The following is a 14817-nucleotide window of genomic DNA, read 5'->3' as shown; positions in this document are numbered from 1 at the left end:
GCTTCGACACCTTTCCTGACACACTGTCTCAAGTTTCAAACATCGTTTATTAATATACTAATGTGTTTTTTAGATTTAATTCTCTTACTAATAGATTTATTAACATACTAATGTGCTTTCCTCATTTTCTCATTTACAAATACGCATCATCCGTCAAGCCAAATATGACTTCGGATGAGAAACCCACAATCCAAACAATACCTAGAATGTGTAAAAATGCAAATATATTACTTTCACCTTGACCACATTGACCACTCCAGATGAGGTACCTATAATCTAAACAATACCTAATGTGTAAAAATACAAATATGTTACTTTACCTAACCACATTAACCTATGCATGTAAATGTTCCAACTATACATTCAAAACCATAGGAACACCTGACGCCAGATCGAGAACCCTCCTACAAATATATAGAATCACAGGTACATAACAACAAACAATATGAGAATGACAAACATCGTTGTGCAAAAGCCATCAACATACGTCAACGGCTTCGCAATGTACAACCACCTCCACAAACTGATGGTCACATCCACTCAAATTCTTGACAATAAACGACGTCTTGCATTAGATGACAAGATTGCAATTGGTATACAACCTCCTACAAACTTCGCAACCTTCATTTTTACTTGAAAAAACACTAACTTGCATATACTTAACATGTAGGATTTCTCAAAGATATACTCGAACTTAAATACGAAGACGTGGTTGACAATCCACTACGAACAAGCATGGCCTAAGCGCTTCTGGACACAAGAACAAACATCGGAACATACCCAATTGAGCTGCTACATTATGGATTTAACATCTTGCTCAACTAGTTGATAGAAGTTATAAAAAAAAAGGTAAAAATATACTAAAAGATTACATGAAAAACATCCACTACAATCACGATCATGACAATCTTGCAATAACAATCGAGGTCACATACCTATTGAGCAGAGAGGCCTACACCCAGAAACACAGTTTCAACTTTGATCCATTCAGCAACATAATCTATGTAACAAGCAAGTTCTCAAATATGGATTTTTCTCAAACATTTAAAAAAATAAAAAATAAAAAATAAAACTAACAATATCAACTTTTCTCACAAAAATAGAGATAGAGGCAAACCAAGAAGAAACCAAACTTCTACTAGCACCAAACTTGCAACCTCAACCACTGTAAGTCCTGCCACCAGCTCAAGTACTTCCATATCATCTGGCACCGTCGTCTACAACAAGCAAAACCCACGAGCTAGTCTAGAAGCGCCAATGTAGAGACACAAAAGCAAGTAGTTCATCTACAGCGTAAGATGCAAGAAAAACAACAAGGAGTACATAGGATAAATGACCAACATCGAAAAAAAAAATCAGCAACATCGAAGAAATCTCGACAAGAAAATAAAGAAAGACATAAAAAATTCAAGCTGTTCGAGGTTAACATAGAAGCAATAGTTGATAGTATAGACAAGGCTAAGAATTTTGAGTAGGCCACTATCCGTAAGAAAAATGCAACCATGACAGGGTACAACAACCTATATGGACATCCAACAAGATATAAAAAGTATTATTTTTTGAAGAAGAGAAACCTCATTTAATATAGTAAAAAAATGTGAATGTTCAAACTCACAATCATTGACTCGAGCTATATAAGCATACATATTCTCCTTTCGAAATTCTTCATGTATTTAAACAACGCTAAATCTTATGTACAAATGATGTACTTCACTTTAAAACACGTCACATATCTAAAAACCCTCAGTAAAACTGCTATATAACAAACATGCAAGAATTGCATATGGAATTTCATGCTCCTCTACTTAGCTGAACATGTAGACCTAGTTCCTGAGTGGGCAATGGAGACTACCTTAAACATTTGCAATAATACCAACCGCGTGAACGTTACGCCAAAGTGTGACCGAAAGAGCTGATGTCCCATGCCCGCCACAGCCCCCACTGAGGCATCCACGGTTATTAGCTGTGACTACTAATCACCAATAATCTTAATCTCAGCAAGAATTGGTGATTCTGATGGGAAGGGTGTAGCAGGAGGGATCATGCCATCAGGGTTTAGGGTTTCCGACTACTGAAGTGTACAATGTATCGAGGGAGAAGCTGATGAGGGTGCTTGACCACAAAGACATCCTCAGCCGCCCCATGAGTGTAATCGTCACCTTTCCGGCCACACAGGGCCACTGACAGGAGCATCATCGCAGAGCTATCAGAATAAGGGATGGAGATCTCAGGGTTTGCAGCTGTGTATATCCCTGTCCCGTAGACTGCACCCACGCGGATCGGTACCCCTTCTGTGCCGCCCACCTTGAATCCCTCCCTGATTATCTTGTCGATGCTGTCCCTCTTAGTTCCATGGAATACCAGGCTTTCTGAGGTGGGCTTACTCTCGCTTTGAAACTGTCGCTTCTTCTTCTCGAATTTTTCTTCCAAGTCGCGGTTCCAAGTGTACTCAACTTTTGTCACCTGCACATACATATAAGTATGCTTGTGTTGCGTCATTTCGCCATCTCAGGAGGTGCAGACGGAGCTATAGCTAGCTCAAAATGCGTAAATTCACATAAGTTTTTGTTGTTGCTTCATTTTGTCATCTCACAAGCTGCATATGCAAAAGAACTTTTTGACATTTTCTCATGTGGGAAAAGGTGGTATTTTGCCTTGTGTTTTCCTACGGTGTTCAACTTCATGAGCCCCTGCTTGGGAGGCACAGCAGGACCGGCAGAAGCTCATGATGTTGTTGTAATCGATGATGGTGGAATTTGTCTAAAGCCTCTTGTGATGCATTGTTGCTTCGTTCTGTCATCTCAGGCGGTGCATATGGAACGAACTACAGCTCAAGCACACACCTCTCTTGCTTCAGTCTGTCGTATCAGGAGGTGCATATCGGCTAAAGCTCAAACTGCGCAACACACATACACATGCTTTTGTTGCTTCGTTCTATCATCTCAGGAGGTGCATGTGGAGCTAACTAAAGCTCAAACAAAATGCATGGTAAGCAAAATCACAGTATGCAGCACAGGAGAGGTAAATATGAGTTACCTTTTGTGGAGCTTGAACGGAGGACATCCTCAGGAACTGTGCCTCTGCAAAACGGAAATGGTATTCATCTGCAGTCTGGCCTCCATAACCTGTTTGAGAGGCATTCAAGCACACGCGTCCAAATGCTCCACTGGATCGGATATTTTGAATGAATTCTAGCCGAGTATGGGAACCCAAGCTCTCATAATGAACAATGTATCTTGGAATCGCCTGGTTGGGGTTGTAGATGATGTACTCATCGTATTCAGTTCCTCCACTCCCCCTACTGCCCCTCACTGAGAACACAGAGTCGTACCCCTTAGAACGAACTCTCTTGAGATCAAGGTCTGGTTGAGCTGCGTGGAGGCTGGAATAGACATTTCGAAGACAGAGTATATATTATATACGATGAGCAATGCTCTAACATGGATTGCCACTATTAGGCGTAAGCTCATACCTCCAGGGCCGACCTAGGAGAACCTCGCAGAGCAACAGCTTCTTGGAACCTTTAGTGTATAGGTCCTGTGCACTTTTGGATGAGTCGGTTGCAAAGTAGCAGCCCTGCAAACATTGAATGAACAGATTTCCTAGTCACCGCGAGGTAGATCTTTGCATACCAAGCAGACTTAAGGAAGGAGTTAAATATTTTACCCTCCCAAACATGTTCTGTCTGTCTGGTGCTGGTAGTCTGAAACCTGTTGCTGTGATGCCTTCTACTCCTGCATCATCTGTGCCATGGAACAGCAATTGTGGGGGTGCCACTGCATCTACCAACTCTCTCTGAGCTTCAAGGAATCTCGTCTGCAGCTCTGGGTTGGTAACTCTCTGTACTTTCGTTACGACTGGCAGGTTCTCATGTGCGAGTTGAATATATTTCTCAGTGCGGTCTTGGACCATGCGGTACTCAGCTGCTGTCTCCCCTTCTGGATACAGATCTATGAATAGCGGACCTTTGTGTGTTTGTGCTTTTAGTTTGGCAATCTCGCTATCAATGTTTTTGAACTTATCTTCTATCTCTTTCCTCTTCAGTTCTCTCTGTTTTGCCTCCTGTATTCTTTTTATCTCAGTACATTTGGAACAAGCTTGAGATTCACATGCTTGATGACAAAGTAGTTTGCAAGGATGACCACAGGTGCGTGTTTTCCCACATGGAAACTTGCACTCTCTCAGGGAGGGAACATTTTGATGAATCTCCCAGCAGCTGCATTTCTTGTAGTGACCACAGTTTTGCAGTTCGATCCACATTTCAGTTTGACATTTAAGGTTAGATGTGTCTTGGGAGCAAAGTATTGTGATGGAGTGCTTGCAATCCTGAAAAGTGTGCTCAATTTCCACTCTGCAGACCGCATGATTTCCAGTGTGGCATGTTGCAGTACACCGATGACCACATGGCAGCTGTATTGCACATGGCCTCTTGCAAAGATCTGGAGAGAAAGTCTTAGCCTGATTGCAATTTAAAGGGAAAGGAGGGTCTTTTGGGTGCCTTGGGCAGGTTAGAAGTATAGTTTGACCCAGGCAGTTACTTGATCTGAAACAATTATTCAGTAAATTTCTCCAGTCTGCGGACCTGTATTGTAATGTATCCGCATCTCCACACAAGTAAATTCCACTGCGTGCCCTTGACACTGTCACGCATAGCCGGTTTTTTTCGGAGAGATGTCCAATCTTTTTTTCAGAGTTGGATCTTACTAAAGAAGCTATTATGATTTGGTTTTCAGAACCCTGCAAACATACATACAGTGTAACCAAATGAAAGAGCAATGCTGACAAGTTGAGAAAAGCTACCACAAGCATTTCATTACGGGGCACACAGTTTCTTTTTTGAAAGCACTTGCAGTGCCCTTCAAAAACTCTAGATCAAAAGTTTCAAATACCAAAATGCATGCACCTTTTAATATCAACTAGCTGGCCTGGCTAGGCCCACAACTGTGTAGGGAGCACTTTACTTGCTGTCCCTTTTCAATTAACATGTCTGTCTGGTTGAGCTCTCTTTCCAGTCATACCTGAAAACGGTCAATTGTTTGTACGTCAACGTTATCTTTCCCCTCCTCTTTGACCTCTTGCATCATTTTCCTTAGTTTGGCTACCTGAGCAGGCAGGTAGATTATGGAATGTTCAGTTCAGTACCCTCACTTCAAAACGCAAAACCTCATGAAAAGTTTTCATGGACAACATTTCATTGTTTGGACATGCTGGATAACAAAAACACAAGTTTCTAAGTTGTCTTTGTGAGTTGCATGCATTTAATATATCTATGATGTGTATATGAATATGTATATACATGAGCTTATACATATACATGCATGTATGTGGAGGGACATGGTACAAGAAGTATCCCTACATGTGTGCATGTGTTTGAACACACAAGAATAGGTGAACATCTCAGTCTTAATATGATTTATGTGCAATTATGCATTTGCAGTTCAGTATATTTTGGGAAACAGCTTCCTTTTCTGGTTTTACCTAGTAATAAGTACATGTCGATTCCTTAAGTAATGCAAGACTGCAGAGAGATCATCAAAGTATTTGGCACTAAAGCCTTGGAAGTAAAAGTGCTACCAAAAAAGGAGGGGAAAAAATATTTTTGGGTATAAAGTGTATCTTATCATTTTTGTATGTTGCAATTTAAGCCCATTTAGGACAAGCTCGTAAGCTTTCCCCTAAGAACAAGCTTGTTTCTCTTGTGCATGCCCCAATTATTCACACAAATTTTTCTGTCTTTATTATCAGCCAATATTTCATGAGCAAAAAGATGGACAAGCAAATTTAGGTAGGGATATTTCCATGGCCGAAGCTGAGTACCAGGCTCTCTTTCGATGGCACCACCGAGGCCATCTATCTGAGTTTACTGGCGGCACTTCATTTTCCATGTGACTCTTCCACAGTTGTCTACTGCGACAACCAGAGTGCCATTGCCCTTGCGGGCAATCCAATCATCACACCACGGACACAACATGTGGGAGTCCACTTCCACTTTTTCAGAGAGCAAGTTCAGCTAGACACTATTCGCCTAGAGTTTGTGTCTTGATTAGATAATTTTGCAAATATCTTGACCAAAGCGGTCAACCAGCCAGTTCTTCAGTACCTGCTACCCAGGATCGGCTTGGATACATCCTCTCCTACTTCTTCAACTTGACGGGGAGAGGGTGCTTCCCTCTTGCTTTCCCTTCCCGTTTGAGAGGGGGTGGTTTCTACTCTTGATCGTGATAGTGATGATGCTTAGAGTTTTTAGACATTACATTTACTTATTCTTTTGTATTGTATTATGGGCATTTGTAACTTCATCCGCACTGTCAAGATGACCTGATTGTAAAAGGACACTTGGACAAGTGAACAATTCCCCTACGAGGGCATTGTCCTAGTGGCTTCATTGCATAGCATATTGCATGAGTATGACATCTTGCATCTTCCTTTGCATTACCCCATGCATTGACATTTTGTTCATGTAAACATGCATCTATGTGCATTTATCCCTTTTCAGCCTTTTGGAGTGGTCAATTCTAGCATCCACCATATTTGTAGCATAACACATGGCAGTTCTGCTAACGGCAGTTTCTCTACCCTTGCTTGCTTACTTGTTTTGCTTGTCTTGCTAAGCCCACCATCCTTTTTTTTGCCTTTCAATATATTCACCACATGATTGGCACGTACACACACTTGTTCTCATCCTTAGGCACTTATCCTAGTGAGTGCGAGGGATTGGCTTGCTAGTTTTGTGCTTAACTTGGGTTTAAAACTCTCTTTATCTTTTCCTATCTGTTACTTAATCGGCCGCTGCCCCTATATTACTTATGTATTTTCAAAACATTTTCAAAAAAATAAAATAAAATCCATTGATTCCATTTCCTTTGTAGGACTTGGTAGGCCCTTGGGCAGCTGCTGAGCACCCTTGGTCCGATGCCTTGGCCTCTCTGGGGTGATCACTTAGACTCCCTTGGTAAGATAACCATTGCCTCTTTAGTCTTGGTAAGCCACTAGGCAGCCGATGTGCATCCTTTGTCCGATGGCCTAGCTACTTTGGGGTGGAATGCCTTGGGGTAAATCAAAATTTAGAATGGCCTACTTTTCTCACCCTATTTTAGGCCTGAGAGGGGGTGGTGTGCTAAGAATTGCTCTTAGCTACTTAAACAGCCCCAAAACATGTTTATTTTAGGCTTATTTTAGCAAAAACCCTAAATCGGGGAGCGGATTGAGAGAGTTAAGTGGGAGAGAATCTAGAACCCTAATTTTCTATAAAGTGGCAGCCAACCCTCCACACTTCCCCCAATCTCGTTTTTACAGGTTTCAGGTGTTATCAGCTTGCTGCCCACACCCCGTTCGCAGAGGACATCTTAGCTCTTGCTGTCCATCATTGTTCCCTACAGTTTGGCGCCTACCCTCCACATTCTAATTGCTGCTGTTTCTGCCTGGTGACTGACTACTGATCATCTGCATTGCTGTCATACAGCCTGCCACGTTAACAAATTGCTGCATTTGCACGCCCCAGTTGCCACCTTGACAATTTTTTCTCTCTTGCAGCAATCGCTACAGTTTTTCCCTCCTACAAGCTGTCCTGCCTACGTTTTTAGTCTTTCTCTCACTTATTACCTGCGTTTTTAGTCCTTCTCTCTCCTACAAGCTGTCTTGTCTGCGTTTTTAGTCTCTCTCACCTGTTGCCTGCGTTTTTAGTCTTTCTCTCTCCTTACTGCTGTCCGCATCAGATCCAGCTTCTCACTGCTGCGTTTGCTGGTGTTTGACATCCGGAGGCTGCCTTGCTGCGATTTGCGATCCGTTCGAAGTACGACACACTCTCTTGCTCATTACCCCTGCCCTGATCCTTGAGATACAGGAGTTCGAGGCTCAGTATTCATTCACTGTATAGTGTGTTTGCTGCATGAGCATCGTATTATTAGTAGTCATATCATTTCATTTATTAACTGTGTTCATTGTCTTTGAGTTACCCTAAAACCCTAATCCTAACTGTGTTCTTTTATCAGTCTGTGCTTTGTCGTACGGTTTCTGTTTATGCTTCTGTGTTAGGATATTTTCTTTACAGGCCACTGGGTAGTTGACGAGTACACTTTGTCCGATGCTTTGGCCTCTCTAGGGAGATCACTTGGGCTCCCTTGGTAAGATAACCATTGCCTCTGTAGTCTTGGTAGGCCATTGGGCAATCGACGTGCATCCTTTGTCCGATTACCTAGCTACTTTGGGGTGGACACCTTGGGGTGAAAGTGGGCTTGAGCTTTTTTTCCTATCCCTTCTTGGTTCCAATTTTGGGCTTGAAAGGGAATATTGGGCTAAAAATACATTACGAACTGATTAGCTGTTCCAAACAGTCCCAAAACATGTAAACTACCTAAAGTTTCATGAAACATTGTACGGTCCTAGAGAGTTTCTATGTCCCATAAGCAAAACCCTAATTTAGGAGGATCCTTATGCATTTATAAATAGACAAGCTGCCCACCATTCAGCTTATCCTTTTCTGTGCAGGTGTCTCACTCCTCCACACAGTTTTCAGCCATCAGCCACCAGTGGCAAGCTCTCCAGTCCTTGGTGACTGCGACCTGTCTACAACTCCCGCCTTACTGCTTGGAGCCATCGGGCAGCTGCATTTATACTTTTTGAGCTGTTGCCAGCTGCTATCTCATGGACTGCACCTGTTCAGCCTATGTTTACAGCCCCTAGAGCTAGGTAACGGATTGGTACCCCTTTTGGCATCTGCGGCAGCCTGCATTTTGCTGTCCAACAAGCATTTCTACATCAATACACTCCATTCCAGCTGCTGCTTAAACTATCCTCAACCTTGGGTGATCGATTTTCAGCTCCGGCTGGTGATTACAACACTCCAGATGCGCTTTCTGTGGACGTTACCCTCCGACATCATTCACTACTCTGCCCTTGAGCATTCTATACACTTCCATTCATCTACATCATTGATTCATTCACTTCAGAGTTCTCTTCTCTCTCTATTTGTGTTTGTGTTTTTGCATTTTGAGTTTGAATTTTGAGTTTTTGCGTTTAGGGTTTGTGTCACTATCTAAGTTATTGTCTTTTAGTCATGGTTGTACATTCTGTGTTTTCTCTACATAAACCCTAGCATTTCTTCACAGTCCTTAGAGCCATGCCACTCCTATCGTATCCGATAACAACCAAAGTTGCATAGCCATTGCTTTGGAACCTCGTCTTTCACAGATGGACCAAGCACATTAAGATCCAATATCACTACATATGGGAGAAGATACCGGATGGCACAGTCACTGTGGAGTACTATAAGATAGAGAATAACTTGGCAGATCTCTTCACCAAAGCTCTTCCCCATGCCACTTTACATTAGAATTCCAAATCCTTGAGCTTGATACCTCGTCCAAGATCTGAGAGGCAGTGTTAGAGGATACACCTCTTGGACGGGTAGTGGGAAAGCTGGGAAGTATTCGGGCAGGCAGACACAAGCATAGGCAAGTGGGCAGTCACTAGGGAGGCAGGCAACATGCAGGGCAGTGGATGGGCAGCACGGCAGTGTGCAGTCAATGGGCAGCAGGCACAGGCAGTTGGACAGCCAGTCTACTGACTCCCACACGGCAGCAGCAATTGGCCAGTTTTATGCTGGCTGACCTGCTCCTTTATTTCTCCTCCTACAAGCTATTTAGGCAGTCACCGGCCTTCATGATCTTGTACTTTTGTTCCTGTTAGTGAGAGTGAGGTTTGGCTGAGTGCATGCTCCGACACTAAGCCTTGTCTACTCCCTCTCTCTTTTCTTTTCCGTGAAGATAGTTGAATTAAATGGCAATATTTACATCAGACCATCAGGTCAGCTAAGAAAAACCAAGCAAACACAAATTAAGCCGAAAGGCCTCTTAAGACCATAACACACAAATATCACACAGAAAGGATAGCCGGAGTGGAGTGAACAATATCCAGCCAAGGAGCAGCAATGTCAAGAAGAACCAGGTCAATTGAAACCATAGAGGAGATCTGCCATAACAATAAACTCTGCCATAACAATAAACCACGAATATAGACCACATGACCATGGATACCTAAGGCATAATTAAAAAATGAAGACATTTCGAGTATGCCAAATATGCGACAGAGCTGTCCATCTAAGGAAATGGAAAAGGAAGAAATGATCTGATTGCAAGGCGAACATAGAAGGCATTCTTCCCATAATCCACGAACAAGCTGATATCTATTGCTCGGTCATTGAGAACCACACACGGGAAACAAAACTCCAAATCTGTCTAGCAACAGGGCAAGAGACAAAGAGATGAAGCGATGTCTCATCGCATGTAGTACAAAATACACAACAACCACAGGAGATCTTGCAAGCACGCAATACATCCCCAGTTGGAAGACCCCCAATAAGCAATCTCCATATGAAAACTTTACCTTGATAAGGAATCTTAGACTTCGAGAGTTGGAGAAATCTTTCTTTCTACTTCTTTTTGCTGTCCCTAATATGCCATATTTTATTGGCCTTTCTAGTGACCCATCTCTTAACCTTGACCATCTGATGATAGATTTGATTAGCTGATATGTTCTCAAAATCATCAGGTAGCACAAACATCCAATCCCGCCAAGGAGATGAGGGTTGTAATGAAGGGAATGGATAGTATCTCAAAAGCTACTCCTGTAAGGATGACCAAATGTCATGATAGCCATGAGACATCCGAAAGTACTAACGAATGCACCGGAAAGAATAAAGACGGGTTGCCCAAGAATGACACCATCATGGACTGTCTGCAACCCCAAGCGAGCCATCAGATTAAACATATCTCGATGTAGGTCTTTATCAGGCCAGTCCAACAACCTGGAGGTAGCCAACACTTCTCTTTGCAACGAATTCTCCTCCTTATGAAGATCAAGAGGGCGCCAAACTGCGAAATGTAAAATCTCTTGCTAGGATGTGCAATCAAATGAGAAAGGTGAAAAGACTGGGAGACCTTAATAGACCTCGTGGAAGAAACTTAAATAACCATGCAACCATGCGAGATACCAGTCTTTTCAATGAAAATTTTTGTAATATCTGTCCAAGGATGACTTTGCACACATAAAGCTTGCAAAAGTGCAAATCTCAAAGCAACCATATGGAAATTAACATCCAATAAAGTTGCTCCCCCCATCCTTTTAGGAGTAATGACATGCTGCCAAGAAATCCACACCTAGCCCAAATGATTCCTTTTTTTTTCACAACATGAAACGGATAGGTTGAACGAGTTCCAAAAGAGACTTCTTAGTCCAAGGAAGTAAGGGCAAAAAAAACCAAACCATACTGATCATGATGCATCAAGCAACTTTAAGTCTCGCATGAAAAGGCCAACCTTGAGATTTCCAGTGCATAAACCAATCATGTATATGCTACTCCCCCCCCCCCCCCCCCCCCCCGATATAAAAATGCACATTGAAGCAACCAAAAGAGGATTGAAAAGGAACCTTCACGTGGAAAATACTTTGATGGATATTTATGCCATAGTTGTCAATTACGAAAGGTACGATACGGCATGGTACGATAAAATTAGGTACTAATGGTATCTTAAGATTTTATAAGGTATGGTACGATATTAGTACGAAAAAAAAAATAACTTGATTATTTTGGACTAAGGATAATAGAATAGATATTTCAAGTCTAAATAGCAATTCTATTAGAGTATATAAGATGAATACTGTCACAGACATACCATGATCAAGTGTACTTGCTCATACCATATAAATCAACACCCCATGCAAACACACCCTTAACAGGACATCCTCGAGCCAACCATGCGAACCCATCCTTGCTATGTCATCATACAACCTTGTAGAAGATATGCCATGTCATCGCATGTATCATCAATGATGTTATCATAGAACATTCTAGAAGATCTTTAGCCACCCTCCAACACCTATAAGTGAAGGGACTCGCCATTGAGCTCCTCAGTCTTGCCAAAGCCAATCTTGGGAGCTCAAAGAGTCAAGACCTCTAAGTAAGTAACTTTGAGTTTTAGTTCTAGTTCTTGTCTAGTCATAGTATCTAGTCTTGTCTTGTCTTCCATTATACTCCCGTTGTCTTGTAATCTCGTCGTACGAGATCTTGTCTAGTTCTGTCTTGTATCTTGTTCATCCTCTCGAGAGATATCGTGTAATTCTCATATCTTGTATCCATACCTACGGTCCCGGGTTGTAGGAATTTTCGTATCTTGTTAAGTTATCATTGTACCTTGTGCCCCTACATGGGATTATCTTGTAATTAGAATTCTTGTAACAAATCTTGCATCTGGTCTAGTCTCTCGAGCACGGTCTAGTGCTCCCATAATAGTTTGGCAAGACTACTTTATAGCCCTATTGAGCACCATAGAGGCGACCCTTGAAAGAACCGTGGCCTCCCTTCAAATCCTCCAACAACGCCATGACACCCCAACAACAAGACACTTTGGAGTTAATAAGACTTTAGAGCTTACTTCAAGAGATTTTTCGTTTCCCCACATATGGAAAGAAGTTAAGCAATATATAAAATCATGTGATCCCTGCAATAGGGTCAAGGTACCTCGTCATAAACCACATGGCCTCCTACAACTCTTGCCCATTCTAGCAAGACCCCTCCTACAACTCTTGCCCATTCTAGCACGACCTGGGTCTTTTCTGTCCATGGATTTCATAACAAATCTTTCCAAATCAGACAAATATGACTCTATTCTTATTGTGGTAGATAGGTTCACAAAAATGGCACATTGCATCCCTACCACCAAGACCATCAGAGGCACAAGTACCGCTAGACTCTTCCTTAGATACATTTTCAGATTACATAGACTCCCATACAGCATCATCAACGATTGGGATCCCCAATTCATATCTAGTTTTTGGAAGAACCTTTGCAACCTCCTTGGAGTCCAAGTTAAGATATCCACAGTCAATCATCCATAGACTGATTGTCAAACAGAATGGGTAAATCAAGTCTTGGAACAACATCTCCGTTGTACCATCAATTGCCATTAGAATGATTGGTTTGAGCTCTTGTCCTTTGTAGAGTTTACTTATAATAATAGTATCCATGCATCTACCAAGCAAGCTTCTTTCTTTGCAAACTATGGTCAGTATCCAAGGATAGATGTACATCTCTCCAATCAAGTAAAGAACCCTGCCACACGAGATAAAGCTCGACACCTAGCAGATATACATGAAGAACTCAAGCACAAATCCAAAAGGCTCAAAATCAATACGAGCACTACGCAAACCATCACCATCTCTAACATTCAGCATACAAAGTCGGTGATAAAGTATGGTTACTCGGGCATAACCTCCAAACAACAAGGCCCTCCACCAAGTTAGACCACCAGAGATTTGGGCCCTTCACTATCATAGGCCAGATCAACCCACTTGCTTACTGACTCCAACTCCCCGACACCATAAAGATCCACCCAATCTTCCATGTTTCCTTGCTTGAGGCATACCATAGCTCACTACTGAGTAGGGAGAGATCTAATCCCCCACCACTTGTCTAGATTGAAGATCATGAAGAATTTTGAGGTCGAGCGTGTCTTAGACTTGAGCATCTCCCAAGATCAATTGGAATACCTTGATCACTGGAAAGGCTATGACATCAATTATCACACTTGGGAACCTACGAAATATCTCCAAAGAGCACCTCTTAAAGTTAAAAGAATTTCACAAGAGAAATCCAATAAAACTTGGACCAAACCACCAAGCCGCTCCTCATGGAACTAGTCACTAGAGGAGGGGGTGATGTCACGGACATACTATGATCAAGTGTACGGATTAATTCTTGCTCATGCCATATGAATCCACACCCCATGTGAACACACCCTTAGCAAGACATCCTCAAGCCAACCATGTGAACCCACCTTTGCTATGTCATCATAGAATCTTCTAGAAGATGTGCCATGTCATCGCTTGTATCATCGATGATGTCATCATGGAACATTCTAAAAGACCTTTAGCCACCCTCCAACACCTATAAAAGGAGGGGCTCTCCATAGAGCCCCTCAATCTTGCCAATGCCAATCTTGAGGAGGGGGGAGGAGTTTCACTTGGAGAGATCGGTCTGGCCGGGCCGTCCTCTGGCCCCGTATCTGTTCCTACTAATGTCCAACTTCCTATGGTCACGTGTGAGCGGGCTACGTGGCCTTGACTCGCGGTGAGGGAGGAGACAGAGCTTTTAGATTCAAAGTATGCAAATGATAATGCACTATACATAGAGGACGATGTGTTGATGCTGGAGAGAGTGAGACTAGCTCTGGAGGTGTTTTGTATTGGAGAGGAAGCGAAAATCAACTAGCAGAAGTCGGTTGGTTTTCTTACGAACCCGGACTCTAGCACGGAGTGGGGCGTTCACTTGGAATTCAAATGGGTGTGCAGAGGACAGATCGTTCGATACCTGTGGTTTCAGGTGGAAATCGACATCACTCCTGCCTAACAGTTTCTTCATGTACTCAACTCTATCAAGCGGAAGCTGACCTATTGGAGTACTGCCCGCCTTTCCTTAGCAGGTCGAGCCCTGGAGGTCAACCACGTCCTCCTAGTGACGGCATGGTACATCGCCTTATGCTGGTGTTTTTCCTCGTCTTGTGTAGCTCAGCTTCGCCGCCTAGTGCAAAATTTTATCTTGGCCGGTTCAGACGGTTCCAGGGATTCTCAGGCCAAGGTAGCGTGGGCAACCATCATCCGGCATCGGTCTAAGGGAGGGCTTGGGATCATAGACCCAGAGTTCCAGAGCTTGACCCTGTTGGGCAAGCTAGTAGTCCGTGGGCTCACGATAAGAGGGTAGACTTGGAAGGTCCTACAGCAGCAGGAGGGTCTCCAAGAGTGCAGACCAAGGCTTGGTGGTGA

At 42.8% G+C, this 14817-nt stretch overlaps 1 protein-coding gene and 1 long non-coding RNA gene across 4 annotated transcripts in view; both read right to left on the bottom strand.

Moving 5' to 3' along the window:
- Window positions 1-519: 519 nt before the first annotated feature.
- Window positions 520-1168, bottom strand: LOC148031293 (uncharacterized). Its single transcript, XR_015691986.1, has 3 exons — window positions 1118-1168; window positions 936-1000; window positions 520-750 (listed from the first exon to the last, which is right to left on the bottom strand). It is a non-coding gene; the product is annotated as an uncharacterized LOC148031293 (long non-coding RNA).
- An 887-nt stretch (window positions 1169-2055) lies between these two features.
- The window catches only part of LOC148031292 (uncharacterized), a 76139-nt gene continuing 63377 nt past the window's right edge, over window positions 2056-14817 (bottom strand). For 2 of the 3 annotated variants that reach the window (XM_087684811.1, XM_087684813.1), the window contains 5 exons: window positions 5019-5102; window positions 3667-4737; window positions 3473-3576; window positions 3037-3382; window positions 2056-2463 (listed from right to left, as the gene is read on the bottom strand). In XM_087684811.1, the coding sequence (XP_087540937.1) occupies window positions 2056-2463; window positions 3037-3382; window positions 3473-3576; window positions 3667-4737; window positions 5019-5102 (2013 nt within the window). The other variant, XM_087684812.1, reaches the window with a different exon arrangement.

Source organism: Lygodium microphyllum, chromosome 9, assembly GCF_053477565.2.
Source record: "Lygodium microphyllum isolate KBCC chromosome 9, Lygodium_microphyllum_v1.1.10, whole genome shotgun sequence".
Lineage (NCBI taxonomy): Eukaryota > Viridiplantae > Streptophyta > Polypodiopsida > Schizaeales > Lygodiaceae > Lygodium > Lygodium microphyllum.
This window is presented reverse-complemented; position numbering and strand designations above follow the sequence as displayed.